The sequence below is a fragment of the Indicator indicator genome, chromosome 27 (assembly GCF_027791375.1).
Source record: "Indicator indicator isolate 239-I01 chromosome 27, UM_Iind_1.1, whole genome shotgun sequence".
Taxonomy (NCBI): domain Eukaryota; kingdom Metazoa; phylum Chordata; class Aves; order Piciformes; family Indicatoridae; genus Indicator; species Indicator indicator.
In genome coordinates, this window is record NC_072036.1 from 10,359,088 (window position 1) to 10,374,190 (window position 15,103).

Below are 15,103 nucleotides of genomic sequence, written 5' to 3' on the forward strand. Positions count from 1 at the left end.
AGGGTTGTGGAGTCTCCCTCTCTGGAGACGTTCAAGACCCACCTGGATGTGTCCTGTGTGACCTGCTCATGGTGATCCTGCTCAGGCAGGGGGTTGGACTGGATGAGCTTTGGAGGTCCCTTCCAGCCCCTAATAGTCTGTGTTTCTGTGTGATTCTGTGAGATGACTTAGCCCTTTGACAGTGTCTGACTCTATCAAAACATCATCAGAGTAATAACACAGGAGAAAGTCTCCCCAAGCAAAAAAAAAGCAGTTAGTGCAAGGAAACCAGCAGAATTTAGTCCACTGGACCTAGAAATCTGAACTCCACTTTGAAAAGGAAAATAAAAACAACCTGCAACACAGCTATACTAGAAAATCACCAGGAAATGAGGACCTTGTCCCAGCCCTGGGACTGAACTGGTCTGGTTTGGGTTTCTAAACCGGTCTAGATTTGAACTGGTTTAGGTTGCAATCCTTTAAAGAAAGAAAGAGGAAGTTTTCACATCGTACAAGGAAACTGCAACATAGCATTTTCTTGCTCGTTTTCAGGAAGGAACTGCACACTGATTTTATTTTCCCAAGTGCACAGTGCAACCTGCTGGGCCAGAGGAAAGCTCCTGGATCTCCTCAGCAAGCAGCAGTCCTGCCCGGTGCAGCCGCAGAGGTAAGTTTGCTGCTGTGTGCTCCTTTCTCCAGCAGCTCTCTGACTCCCTCTGTACGACACCAGCCTGAATAACAAGAGGGTTTGCTCCTGTCAGCTGCAAACCGAGCACATGGCAAATGGGGAAAAGTTTTTAGGCTTTGAATTTAATGGGCAGTTGTCACATAAACAAACACCGCCAGGCCAGATTCACATTATTATTCAAATAATGATAATAAAAAAGAGGTTAGGCTGTTTTACTGCTGTGCAGACAACATTATAACCCTCCCCATTCAGTCTCTAGACTGTTCTTCATTCAGAAAATCACATCACTTCCTGTGGTTCAGTTTCCAGTTACTCCTTGGCAAAGAGCAAAAGGATTTTTTTTAAGCTAGTGTATGTTACAGCTACCTGCCTGTAAGCCTTTCTTCAGGATTACCTCTCTTTCTTTTCTGAAAGAAGATGCAACCTTTGGAACATGACTGTAGGAAAAAAAAAAGTATTAAATGCTTCAGAGGATGTTCCAGGGTATAAAGGAAACATTTGTCAGGCCCGGACTTGGATGGTGAAGTTAGCAGCAAGCAAGTTGAAGGGTATGGAAAACCTATATTAAAGCAGCAGAACTGATTTCATTAGCAGACATTTTTTGGCAAGCTGTTTTCTTCCACCTCCATTTTTTAGTCAAAGATGTTAACAAGTCCATCTGGATGCTTATCAGTTCTATGTGCACATATCCACCCCACAACCAGGCAGTGGAGCTCCTTGAGCTGTAACCCAAGGGAGCTGCAGAAGCTTCACCTGGCCCCAGCAGATAGAGGCAGCCTCGCCCAATTCAGTACAGGCAAGTCAAGGAAAATAGAAAAAGCTTCATCAGAAATAAGGGCTCATGTTTTATTATCCCCATTTCCTTGGTTTTTTTTCTGCTATAAAAATCACCATGTGTTTGTACAGTATTCTTATTCTGGGAATGTCTTTGGGCCCACACAAACATCTGCACTTAGTTACGTTAGTCAGTATCCAAATCGCAGCAAGATCCTGCCCTGATTATTTTGCTGGGAGTGTTTTTGCCAGCTTCTATTCCCAGAACACACTGGATTTATAGCTATGTCCAACCTCCAGCTTTGCTGGTTAGAAGGTTGTAACACACATGCTCAAACTGAATGCTTTTTTGCTAGGACCAAGTCTTTCCAGCAGGCTTAGGTAACAAGGCATTAATTTGTGCTAGCATATTTCATTAGCAGTGGGAAAGTGAACTATTGTTGGACACAATTTGCTGGTCTGTATTTTTATTTATGCTGTTTGACCTACACCTTTTGTCCAATTTTCTTACTGTCTAGCCATAAAATATGCCCCTGGATTCAAATCCTAACAAAACTTGTGGCAGTTTTGCATAACTCAGTGTAAAAGAACCTGGATTTTGAGTAAATAAACCAATTAGGCTCTTTTGAGATCATTGCTTTTATCTGCTGCCCTGTAAAGCCAGACTCAAAACACTCATCAAAAATAGAAATGTACAGTTTCCTCTGAGGAGACAAACAAAACCACATAGGATATAAATCAAAACAAGGATCTGTAAGAGTGGAGCAAGCACTTCTGAAGCCAATACATACTGTTCTTGTGAAGAAGCCTGCTCTGACCATTGTGCTTTCCCCAAATGCATATTCATGGAGTTCCAGGCCAGAACTTTTCTTGGAGTAGAAGACACAAAGCATTCAGAGCCCAGTAAAATTCTGCAATCTGCCTGCCTGATTCTTGTAGAGCTGAACCTCACCAACACTTGTGCACAGGCTTCACTTCTCTGCAGTTTCTGGAGAATTCTTAACTGCTGTGCATTTCTTTGAAGAATCTACTTTTGGGACTGACAATTGCCTCAAACTGTGATTATGCTAATAAATAGACACATAAGCTGTTCTCCTACTCCACCCTCCAAGACAGATTCTGAAAACAATTTTTCTGTGTGTTTCCAAGCAAGAGAACTTCAGCTGCACTTCCTTTGTGTCCAGTTGGACTCTCTCAGCCCATGCTGAAGTTCATCTGCTTTGCTTTAGTGTGTGGAAACACACTCAGCAGAGAAAGAAAAGCTACAGGAAAAAAGCAGCACAAAAGAATGATTAAAATAAATGAAGTCTGCCAAGCTGAAATATCAGTGATCATAGCCCTGCTTACTAATGTCAGCTTGCATATCATCCATTCCTATTGTCCCCTCTCACATCCCAGCTCCTGGCTCTGAGCAGCTCAGCTTTTTTGTTCTCCATCCCCTCTGAAGAGGGCAGAGATGCAAAATGTCCAGCTGCCAACAGGACCAGCTCCAGCCCTTTCCTTTTTCTCTAGCCACTCACTCCACAGAAAGGCAAACAGAGCAGTTTTATTCTGGACAGACTCTGTCATCACACACATTTCAAAGACTGTCTATTCATTGCTTTCATTGTTTAAGCACTTCCCCATGCAATACCTGTCTGACCAACCCAAAGCTGCTGCTCTCCATCACAGCTCCTTGTCCAAGAGAGGAGCCAGGGTTCTACTTCTCCAGCTCCAAAATGGTCCCTCTCCCTGGGCTTCTATAGTCAACAAAAATGCCAGGTCAAGGCACAGAGGGAGCAGGTGATTGACATGCCAGCTCCCTGTCCAGACAGGGCCAGCTATTCCTGTACCAACTCCAAGCCATAGGAGCTGTGATGGCCTCCTGGGGTGCTTCCTGCTCTTAGTCCTGCCATGTCCAGCACACAAAGTCATTCCATCCATTTTTATGCCTTTGGGGCAAATTGCTGAGCATTTTTCTCTCTCAGCTCAGTGCCTGATGCTGGACCTCTGGATGAAACCAAATGCTTTAGGCTCCTTAGGGCTTGGGAAGGCCCTTCTCATTTGCTGTCTCACAGAGAAAAGGAAACCCACTGCTCTTATTTGAACAGAAGCAGTAGTCCAACTCATTCTGGAAAAGCAAGCCCCAAGTATCTCCTTGGCAGCAGGAGGAACAGAACACCAAAGATCACAAACTATTTTAAGTGTAAAAAATGTATAGTTTTATTTGACAAATTCACAAGCAAGCATTTAATTAATCCACTAAACCACTTTATTACAAGTCAGTGTAGTTGAATTATAGCTACCCTACAAGAAAGGTAATTCTGAGGTGAACAAACTGACTTACTGCTGAGTAGGTGGCTTAGAATGGATCTGTCTATGCTATATCTATTTTATTTTTAAAAGGTATTGTGTGAAATAAAAAATTTCCTGCCTGTCAGGCAACTTCATAAATTTCTAAGACAGTAAACTTCAGAACTACTGTTCTCAGGTACTGTCACATTTTCTCAGTCTTGACTGAAGTTTCTGCACAGTTTTTAACAGCTGAAGAGAGCTTCTGCTTTTCTGCCCAGGACAAGACTTGGACACACTTCTCTTTACAATCTCCTTTGCTTCCTTTAGATCACCACACTTTGGTTGGACATGAGCTGCCCCTTGCTTCAGTTCCTGAGTTTCTCTCCTTAATTTCTGCACCTAGGGAGAAAGATTACTAATTAAGATGTTATATATTCAGGAGACCTACAGCTGTTGAGCTTACTGGACTTCTATCAAACTCCAAACTAAAGATGTCTAAGCGACATTACAAAAACAAAAAAACAAACAAAAGAAAACAAAATAAAAAAATAAAAAGAAAGGAAGGAAAGGAAGGAAAGGAAGGAAAGGAAGGAAGGAAGGAAGGAAGGAAGGAAGGAAGGAAGGAAGGAAGGAAGGAAGGAAGGAAGGAAGGAAGGAAGGAAGGAAGGAAGGAAGGAAGAAAGGAAGAAAGAAAGGAAGAAAGAAAGGAAGAAAGAAAGGAAGAAAGAAAGGAAGAAAGAAAGGAAGAAAGAAAGAAAGGAAGGAAGAAAGGAAGAAAGGAAGAAAGGAAGAAAGAAAGAAGAAAGAAAGAAAGAAAGAAAGATAGAAAGAAAGAAAGAAAGAAAGAAAGAAAGAAAGAAAGAAAGAAAGAAAGAAAGAAAGAAAGAATGAAAGAAAGAAAGAGAAAGAAAGAAAGAAAGAAAGAAAGAAAGAAAGAAAGAAAGAAGAAAGGAAGGAAGAAAGGAAGGAAGAAAGGAAGAAAGGAAGGAAGAAAGGAAGGAAGAAAGGAAGGAAGAAAGGAAGGAAGAAAGGAAGGAAGAAAGGAAGGAAGAAAGGAAGGAAGAAAGGAAGGAAGAAAGGAAGGAAGAAAGGAAGGAAGAAAGGAAGGAAGAAAGGAAGGAAGAAAGGAAGGAAGAAAGGAAGGAAGAAAGGAAGGAAGAAAGGAAGGAAGAAGGAAGGAAGAAAGGAAGGAAGAAAGGAAGGAAGAAAGGAAGGAAGAAAGAAAGAAAGAAAAGAAAAAGAGAGAAAGAAAGGAGAGCCAAACCTACTAATCTTGCACAGAATTGTCTCACTGTAACAGAAAGCACTACAGAAAACTGCCCTCAGCCACACTCAGTAGGTTGTTGAGCCCCCATCACTTGCTTGCTTGAGATGGACAGAGATCATCAGTTACCAGTTTCTATTTACAGCAGCCTTTTTCCATTTCAGATTGTACCACTCTAACAAAAAACCCAACCCCACATGCCTATAAACTGTGTGCTGTTTATCATCAGTTACTGTATCTAAGCAGCTTATTTTGAAGTCTCATAACATGATGTGAAAGCAGAATAAGTAGGGTTAATTGCTAAAGAGTGTGTGGGGGTTTAAATGTCAGATAATAAGTCTTGACTTGAACTTGGCATGAAAAGGTCACTCCCCAAGACAAATTTAGGCTGGAAGCACTCCATATGCCAATTTAGGCTTTAAGTCCATTTCTAAAAATAATTAACTTTCAGTGCATTCTAGAGCACATTATTAACTGTGAAACAGAGAGAGGAGTAGAGTATTTTTAGTGTGCCAAGTTCTAAAAGCAGAAATATGCATCAGAAATGCTAACAGAATTCATAGATTCACAGATTCATAGAATGGGTTGGGTTGGAAGGGACCTTGAAGGTCATCTAGTTCCAGGCCCCCCTGTTATGGGCAAGGATACCTTCCACTAGCACAGGTTGCTCCAGACCCCATCCAGCCTGGCCTTGAACACCTCCAGGGAAAGGGCATTCATGACCTGTCTGGGCAACCTGTTCCAGTGTTTCACCACCCTCACAGTAAAGAATTTCTTTCTAATATCTATTCAACCAGGAAAGTCTGTGTGCAAAAGCACCAGAAACCCCAATACAGGCCAAGGATCACAGGAGTGGCCTGCATTGACAACCAGGCCCTGACGGACAGCAATCAAGCAGACAAACACCAGGGAAGTGTTATTTACACTATGACCCTGAGGCGTGTGCTCTGATAAGGCTGTACCAGAGCACAGGTGACATGCCAGCAGATCTGCACCCTGATAATAGACAAGGATGACAACAAGATTGCACCATATCATGTGTGCTGTGCCACCTCTCATCATCCCAGAATGAATACAGCTTGGGGGTTAAAACAACCTGAAAGGCTTGCCTGTGATGTTGGAGAAGCTGTGGTCAATAGACTATTTGGTTAATAAAAGCTTCAATACTTCAGTAGCATAAAAGACATTTAATCCCATTTGTGCAGGAATGATAGCTTTTTCATTTCCTATTCCCCACAGGGACAGGAATGAAATCTCAATAGTTCATCTTAACACAGTGAGCAGAAGTGACAGACTGAGCAGCCCAGCTCTGCAGTGCAGAACTCCAAAGGACAGGAAGCTTTCCCACTAGCACCCAGTCCTAGCTGCCAATGGTAAGCATTTTTCTTGATCAATACAGGAATTGGAGGTGCAAGAACACCAAGCCAGCAGCCTAATTATAGCCACCCACACTGGAAGATCCTGCCTCAAGCATTCCAGTAACATTCTAGTTAATGATAACAGGAGTTGTGGCAGCCTTCAACTAGAGTGTTACTAGCTGGAGAGTTTGCATTCTATTCTTACAGTAGCCTGATGCTTTTCCAGCTTGGATATTTGTTCTCCTTTAATCTCCATTTGTTTTACAAGGCAATTCAGCTCCCATTCCAGGTCTTCACGACCTTTGGAGTCTTGAGTCTCCTGTAAGTGCTTCAGAAGCTCTTGATGCTCACTATGAAAGACAAGAATGGCATAATAAGTATTTATGACATAATCTCTGGCTTTTTTTTCAATACTTTTCGGGTGCTAGCCATTTTGTCCAGCATGATTTACCCCCTCACACAACATACATCAGGAATATACTTACACTAGAAAAGGAAATTATCTTCCAGTGGGCCTGATTTTCTTATTCCAGATTTATAGCTGATGTGCATCTTGTTCCTTCCCCCTGTCACAGTCATAACTACACGTGTAATAGTGTGCAAAATGAGAACTTGGAGAGTGAACATCAGCCATGCAGCATGGTATTTTCACTCTCTGCTAAATTTAGTGCAGACTTTAAAAACTCAGTGTAACACAGGAAAGTACTGTTTAATACATCCAGGTCATCGTTTTTCTGACAGCTTATTCAAATTAAAATATTCTGCTCAAAAGCAACATGTAAAATGTAATTGACCAGAAGAAGTTGTGTGGGTTTACTTCATACCTGAGTACCTCAACTAGTCAAAAACAAAGGCCCTCTCTTAGGTAATCTCTTTACAAAGGTCATGGCTTGCTTTCTGACTTCCAAGTACTGCTGCTCCCTGACAGTTTACTTGAAGCAACTGATTGTTGATGTAACAACAACAGCAAAAACCAACAAAAACCCCCCAACCAACAAACAACAAGAATCCTGTCCTTGCCTTGCCATGGGTAAGCCAGGCTTTGCTTTTTGAAGAAGAGACTGGTTGTCAGTTTAAATTTTGCCACATCAAGGATTTCAGCTCAATGTCACCATCCCAACTGGCTTAACCAATACCTTCTCCTCTGTTCCAACCACAGCTCATCCTGTCAACATGTCTACTATGACCAGCTACCTGGCCCACAGTTCTACAAGCTTGCCTTATAATGCACATTTACTTGCATGGCTAGAAAGATACACTCCCAGAGTTAGCTGCTTCCACACCCTGCCCATTTCTGGCAGGAGACTGTCTCTCTTTCACAACCTCCCTACAGGACTTGGCAAGTTCTCTTGTTCCCAGCAGAGGAAGGGAACAAAAGCCAGGCTGTCTCAGCACAAAGGCTCATCAGCTCATCATGTATGCACGTACAAGGAACACTGAAAGAGTGTGGACAAAGTCATAGGCTAGATGTGACAGGACTAATCCTGCCATAGCTGTACTAACCTACCCCACCACCCAGACTGACTACGTGCTGCAGGCCTACTCGACATTAACACCACCTCTGTACCTTCTCCAGGAGAACATCCTTGGTCTGATCTGTAGATCTCAGAATATTTAAAAAATTTCTACAGAGCACAGGCTTGGAAGATTTCTCATTTGCTGCATGTGCTACTTCAATAGCAGCTCAGTGAAGCACAGGATGTGGAAGCAGAAAATCCCAGCTGAGCAGCAGTATGTTGCTGGCTAACGAGACCAGTTAAACATCAGGATAGGAAGAAATTTCTGTGTGAGAAAAATCATAGAATCCTGCAATTGTTATGGTTGGAAAAGACCTTTAAGATCATCAAGTCCAACCTTTGTAATTGTTTAGGCTGTCAGGGATGAAAAAGGGAAATTGTGGAACTGTTAAATAGTAAGTCTAATAAGAATAAAAACACAAACTAGGCTGTAACTAGCTAATAGAAACAAAACGTACCAAAGATGTGGCAAGAGTGAATCTTCAAATATAATAAAAGTTAATATCAATATATCCAAGAGTAGGCAAAAAAAGGTTAAAAATTCCATCCAGGCCTGCTCAGACCATTCTGCAAACAAGTGGTGCTACACTAAAACCAGACTCAGTTCAACTATAGCACACCTGTATCTCAACAGGGCTACTACTGAAGTCACTTTTACTCATGACACCAGGGATGAGTACTCACAAACTCATTTGGCCCAGATCATCTTGTATGGCCAACAGAAGGTCTGAAAGGCTTCCAGCAGCAGTAGGTGATGTGGAACAGGAGGATATAGATTTTGAAAGTCCATTGTGTCTTGAAATCCCAGATGTAGCTCCTCCTGGGCTTGGTGATGAGGCTTGTGGGTTGAGATGCTTCATAATATGCAACACACTCTGCACGTTTGCACTGACAGAATGGCTGCAGCTGACAGACTTAAAGCAGAATCATTAAGTGATTAACAATTGCAGTAAAGAGATTTATTCAAACTGTAGATGGTAATTTAGTGACAACATTGGGTTTCACTCACCTTCCCAGCCACAAAGGGTAGTTCACCAGCCTTTATATGTAATTGTGAAAGGTGCTTTGTCTTCATTGTAGGATTTTTTTGCCACAAGATAGACAGGAAAAGTGAGACAAGAATTTCAATCTGCTGACCCAAAAGTACAACCTTAAACTATATCTTTTAATGAGTAAGTCAAATAAACAAGCAGTGAAATCATAGAATTGTCAGGGTTGGAAAAGACCCTAAGGATCATCCAGTTCCAACCCCCCTGTCATGGGCAGGGACACCTCACACTGGATCAGGTTGCTCAGAGCCACATCCAGCCTGGCCTTAAAAACCTCCAGGGATGAGGCTTCTACCACCTCCCTGGGCAACCTGTGCCAGTGTCTCACCACCCTCATGGTGAAGAACTTCTTCCTAACATCCAATCTGAATCTACCCATTTCTAGTTTTGCTCCATTCCCCCTAGTCCTATCACTACCTGACATCCTAAAAAGTCCCTCACCACCTTGCTGAAATGCATCACTTCAGTTTCCCTGTAGTTTGAAAAAAATCATTTCCCTGCAGTATGTGGAAGCAGTAGGACTTTCCAACACCTGAGAGAAGCAAATTTTATTCCAGATGCATTCAGCAGATAGTTTGACAATTAGGTTGACATATAAAGAAATCGAACATTGCCTACTTAGATTTGCAAAACCATGGTTGCAAAATTTTGACTGACCTGTAATCAGTGTTGCAAAATGAATGCTCTTGATGTCAGCAATGCCCCCTAAATGCACCACCTCAAGATGCCTAGTTGCAATTACCTTGGAAACTGATTTTGCCAGATAAACTGAAAGGCACTCAGGACAAGACATGGGGGATGGCAGTGAGACTGTAACAGAGATTATTGTTATGCTGATAAGGGAAAGTTTTCCAGTGAGGTGCTACCTGCTCTAGCAGCATTTTCATTCCTAAAGGAAAGAGGTATTCAGCACTGTTCATCACCTTGGAAATGGAATAAAGTGCAGCAGACAAATGAGGTGCCTTTTACATCACTGTTTTTCAGAAATTCCAATCTCTGTGCAATTCAGATGCTGGCAGCAGCAGTACACTAATAAACACCTTCATGTTACCTTCTTATTTTTTTTCTTCTTCCTATTTCCCTTTTTAGGTTCATTTTGAGATGTTGCTGAAGACACTAAAATTCTGTTTCTTTCAAATCCTGTTTGAAGCTGTAAGAACGAGCAAAAAAAAAAAAAAAAACAAAACAACTTTTCAATGTAATATTAGAAGTATGAAATCACATGGTTAATTAATTTCTTCTCTCATGCATGAAAGAGACCCAGTTAAGGACACAAGTCCTGCTTGGAAGGCATAAGCTACACTCAAAAACTGAACAGATTATGAGGATGTCAGGGTATCAGCAGATCTTGCAGCTCTGTCTTAGAAGTCTTCATTTTCCTGTCCAGCTGCAGCAGTTGTATTTTTCCACTGTACCAAGGAGCAACTGAGATAAGCCAATCCTGCCACATGCTGGGATCTGATCAGAAAATCCTAAGAATATGAACATTTGGATCTTACATTCTGGCAGGGGTGGAGAGAACTGAGTCCATCTGTGTAACACTGAGGTCAAACCTGCTGGCCAATCCTCAGTCTGCTCTGTAGCTCCAAGCTGCTGCAGAGGCCCATGGTAAACAGGATAAGAGCCATTCCCAGTTAGACACAGGACAAGGACTTTGTTCTGGCATATGTAACAGTTCCGGCCAAACAATGCTGGAGGTCCACCACAAAAGTGAGATTATTCTGACTTCTCTGGCATCAGAAGGAAGTGAACCACCCCACACCCTCTGATTCCCAAGCCAGCTCCAGCAGACCTAAAAGTATCCTGCAGTGAACTAAGGTGGTACTAATATTCAGTTTACTGCACCTAAGCCCCTTCTTGAGTAAATGTTCATACTACTGCTAAAGTCAGACTATCTGCTCTGGGAAACTCACTCTTGCTATGCTTCTCAGAAGAGAAACTCTTCATACTAGGCCTTCTGCTCTGCAGTAGCAAGCAGTTTAACAAAAAAAAGTACCCCAAAACCTGTTCATTTTCAGCTGTGTGATTCTGGTCAGATACCCAGGCTACAGTCTGCACATCCTTCCAGGCTACAATCTGCACATCCTTCCAGGCTTCCTGGACCGATACAAGCCCATCGTGCTTGGATGAGATGTAAAAACTGACAGCAGTCACAAATTATTCAAGCTGCCAGCTTTGCTTGTGGCCAGGTTCTTTCACTATTATTCTGCAGCTCTGCATCCCCACCCCAAGGGAATGCCACCACAACTGCTCTCTTTCAAAATGGCTGCTACTACTCAGTGAAGTGAGGATTGGAATACTACTTCTTTGCTCCTTTAAGAAAAGGTTTGGGTTTTTTTAATTTTACTTTCTCTGGCAAATATTCCTCTCAGATAGATAGTGGCCCAACAAACTGGTTATGACTTCACAGAGTAATGAATTATCCAAGCTCTCCCTGATTAAAAAACTTTTCCAAGCATAGTTCAATATATTAGATTTCAGTAGAAGTTAACAAAAAAAGGGAAACAAAGAGAATAACTAATCTTACCTGGGGTATAGGATTTCTTAGAGGATCACTTTACAGTTACTCTAAGTTACCTGATTCAGTTGCAGATTCTCTAGAAATTCATTCCAGCTTGGAAGCTGATGAACTGTATCATTAATAAAAATATCAGGTAGGATCTTCCTTGATTGAGATATGCAACTGGCAAGCTTTCCACTGTGTAGTTTCTAACTGGCCTAGGTCATTTTCCAGGAGTAATAAATACATGGAGTTTAAATGTAATTAAAAAGAAAAGAGGGTATTTTGGACAGAGAGAGTATCTTTCTTTGGTCATCAATAAGATAAAATAAACCTTTTTCAGTCTACCTGAGCAGTTTTGTCTTGCATTAGCTTACGTTGATGCTCTTCTTTACAAAGCTTTTCTTCCAAGCATTTGATCTTCTCCTGAATTTGAAGGCAAGAATGATTAGTGACACTTCAGTTTGTCATGTTGAGTCAGAAGTCTGAAGCAGCCTGCAATTTTCATCTGGACTAAAACAAAACTGTAGGAGTTTTTAAAGCCCAGACTGAACAAAAGACTCATCCAAGGGAAGCCAAGGTGGCATTCAGTCAGGTCTGCTTTATGATCTTAGCTTTAACAGAGGAAACTCTTGCAAAACTTAGTACTACAGCACGCCATACCAATCCTATCATAGAATCATAGAGTGATAGAACATCCCACGTTGGAAGGGACCCAGAAGGATCATTGAGTCCAACTCCCTGCTCCTCACAGGACTAACCTAAAACTAAGCAATAAAGTAGAATCATTGGCTTCACACCACATCCCACAGTTTTGAGAGAGTGCCTGAATCTCATGACTTTCAAATTGCCATTCCATGCATGCTTACTTCTGTAATTCTCTGAGTAGCAGTAAGTTTAAGACACTCTTTCTCTAGCATTTCAAGCTTCTCAAGTTTTGCATGCAGTTGCAACCAGTTCTGATCTTCCTCTTTCTGAAGCTTGGCCTGGCAAAAAGTAAGCAAGATTGGAGCTGGCAGCTGACTTAAATTGTTTCAGACACAAAAAGCCCCCCCCCAACACACTCCAGTAAAGGTGTTAAACTAGATTAAATGCCAGAATTTTTTAAATTGCAAAGTGATGAAAAATACCAGGCAGACAAAGAAGACTTAAGATTCCAGCAGCCCTTTTGTGCAAGTATTAGCATGGTTCTGCTCATTAGAAGTTCCACCTAGGGAGTCTTTTCATACAGTTCATTGGATGGTTGTCATCAGCCAGTCAGATGGTAAATTGCTTCTGTTTGCTACTGTCCTGAGCACAGCTGAGGCAAAATGATGCCCAGAAAAATGTTCAGATCTTACACATTTATGTCTTTTTAAACTACATCACTACTTTGTTAGTAGGCTAGAAAGACCTCACCTGTTGTTCTAAAACCTTTTTCCTTTCTTGTTCTGCACTGGAAACCATTGTTCTCATGTAATCCAGCTGCTTCTCCAGCAGGGAGCAGCGAGACTGAGCTGCATTTAGCTGCACCCTTACACCTACGGAGAGAAACAAAAGACATTCACTACAGCAGCAGGAGACCACCTGTAGCCACTCTGTCACCTCACTGAGAAGTCCTCTCTCTTGAAAACATGCAAGGAAAATTTTGTTAGCCTGAACAAGTCATGTGGTTAAAATATATTTTATATAAAGGACATGAGAATCAAGATGTTTTTTCCAGAGCTAGTCCCTAGCACAAATTCCAAAGGTGTGAGTACTGTATTTACTTTGATTTAGATCAGAGGATACCTAAACAGAATCTGGTTTCTTCCCTTCTCCTCACTTTTCTGAAGTTAGCAGTGTTATACATGTAAGCAGCTGCTTGCTTATTGTAGGAGCTAAACATACTACCCGAAATCTGCTTATTCTTTCAAACAGCTTTATGGGTTACACAATATTTGGTTGATATATGTAGAAACAAGATCTCAACTTGATTCACAATTACCAGGCTCCTGCCCCTCCCCAGTTCTGAAGTAAAAAGAAAAGACAGGCTGCATTAATTAGCAGTTTGTCAAAATAAATAAACACTCCCTGGATTATGCAGTCCTGGAGTTGCTGTGGCTACATCTTACCACTCAAGAGAAATACCTTCCCTCTGTTGCATCAGTTCTTGATGTGCTGTATTCTTTTTGTAGGATTCACTCTCTAAGGCCTTCTTACACTGAGCAGCTGCTATGGAGAGGCTGCACAGATTATCTTCAGCCTGGGACTTCTCCAACTCTAGTAGGTGGATCTTTTCTTGAAGAGTTTTCAGGGCTGCCACCACAGCTAGAAAACAAAGCAACAGTTACACTTCAACTTTTAAATTAGAGAGGAGTAGATTTAGATTGGATGTTAGGAAAGAAGTTCTTTACAATGAGAGTTGTTGAGCACTGGAACAGGTTCTCCAGAGAGGTGGGACCACTTCTTCCATTTTTCTATTGGTATGCCAAACATTTATTTACATAAACACCTAGCTGCATAATGTAAAACTGAACCCTTTCATCCCAAAAGTTCAGACTCTCTATGACACAAGATGACTACAGAAGTCACAGATCCTTCAAGTGAAGAACAAGGACCACAGGCACACACACACAGGCTATGTCTGTGCAGTATTGAAAAGCTGCCCATGATAGTAAGTCCAAGTATGGCATCCCTGTGATTCACTGAGCTCTCCAGCTAAGCTAAGCCACCAAGCATTTGCCTCGTGAGCTCCACACAGTAATTACCCATCAAGGCACAAGACAACCCTAGTGGACCCATATTTCATAGAGTAACTTCCATGCTGCTAACTTTCCTGAGAGCCTGCAGTTCTCCCAAGGAATCCCACCACACAAAAAAGACTTAGAAGTGACTTTAAACTAGAGGGCAAACAAATAGCACTACAGAAAGTCCATTTTAAGCCAGGGTACCATATTAATAATTTCTTCTTTTTTTTTTTTTGGGGCTGTATTTAAAGCCTTCTGCTGAGTTTGAAGGAGTTTTAGAGGAAGTCTGACAATTTTAAGGTAAACAATTTTCAAGGCCAAAGTTTATAAGGATGTTAGAAGACTTGCAGCAGTTTCCATTTCAGACATCTGACTTTGAGGAGACTACTCCCTCAGGACACATATACATCCTGTCTCAATGTCATTCTGATAACTGCAGCAAGTCACTGAACTAAGTAAAACACAAGAAGGAGTTTGCTCAAGAGGTTTCACATAGAACAATTAAAAAGTCCACTTTAAGGACTTTACCTTGGTTATTTGGCACAGAAGGCCTGTCACCACCAACAGCTGCCAACTTCTTTGATTCTGCAGAAGCAAAGGCTGCAGGAAGCATCTTACTTGGTGGCTGAAGAAAGCTTCCTATGTAATTGTTCTTTGATTCAGAATCCATAACCTGCAATACTCAAGACATGGACAGTGAAACTTGCAGATAGTGCTGTAGGACTATCTAGGAATACTACAGCAAGTTTTAAATCACACCTCAGCTACCTAGCAAAGTGGCACCAAGCATTTCAGTTGGTACAGTGTAAGAAATGGAGACTATATACAGCTTCAGCTGCTAGGAAAAACAGCTTATTTGATGTCTCAATGACATCACAGTTATGGTATCACTCCAGTTAAAAATACAGGGCATGCTACTGGAAAAGGTTTCCCATTTGGGCAAGGCTATTTACAGACACTAGTTCCCAAGGAAAGTCACCCAAAGAAGGTGT

At 41.6% G+C, this 15,103-nt stretch overlaps 1 protein-coding gene across 1 annotated transcript; it reads right to left on the minus strand.

The window, feature by feature from the left end:
- Nucleotides 1–3,907: 3,907 nt before the first annotated feature.
- Nucleotides 3,908–14,781, minus strand: CEP57L1 (centrosomal protein 57 like 1). Its single transcript, XM_054393033.1, has 10 exons — nucleotides 14,640–14,781; nucleotides 13,513–13,692; nucleotides 12,802–12,923; nucleotides 12,273–12,389; nucleotides 11,752–11,829; nucleotides 9,957–10,053; nucleotides 8,864–8,943; nucleotides 8,539–8,768; nucleotides 6,543–6,687; nucleotides 3,908–4,114 (listed from the first exon to the last, which is right to left on the minus strand). The coding sequence occupies exons 1-10, from the start codon at nucleotides 14,779–14,781 to the stop codon at nucleotides 3,908–3,910; spliced, it is 1,398 nt and encodes a 465-aa protein (XP_054249008.1).
- Nucleotides 14,782–15,103: the final 322 nt, after the last annotated feature.

What these genes read in the sequence shown, in the direction of transcription:
- CEP57L1 (XM_054393033.1), bottom strand. Translation starts at nt 14,781, where the DNA reads ATGGATTCTGAATCAAAGAACAATTACATAGGAAGCTTTCTTCAGCCA. An exon ending in TGCAAGACAAAACTGCTCAG is followed by an intron (nt 10,054 to 11,751) that starts GTAGACTGAAAA and finishes TCGTTCTTACAG; the next exon opens with CTTCAAACAGGATTTGAAAG. An exon ending in TGGAAAAGCATCAGGCTACT is followed by an intron (nt 4,115 to 6,542) that starts GTAAGAATAGAA and finishes CTTTCTCCCTAG; the next exon opens with GTGCAGAAATTAAGGAGAGA.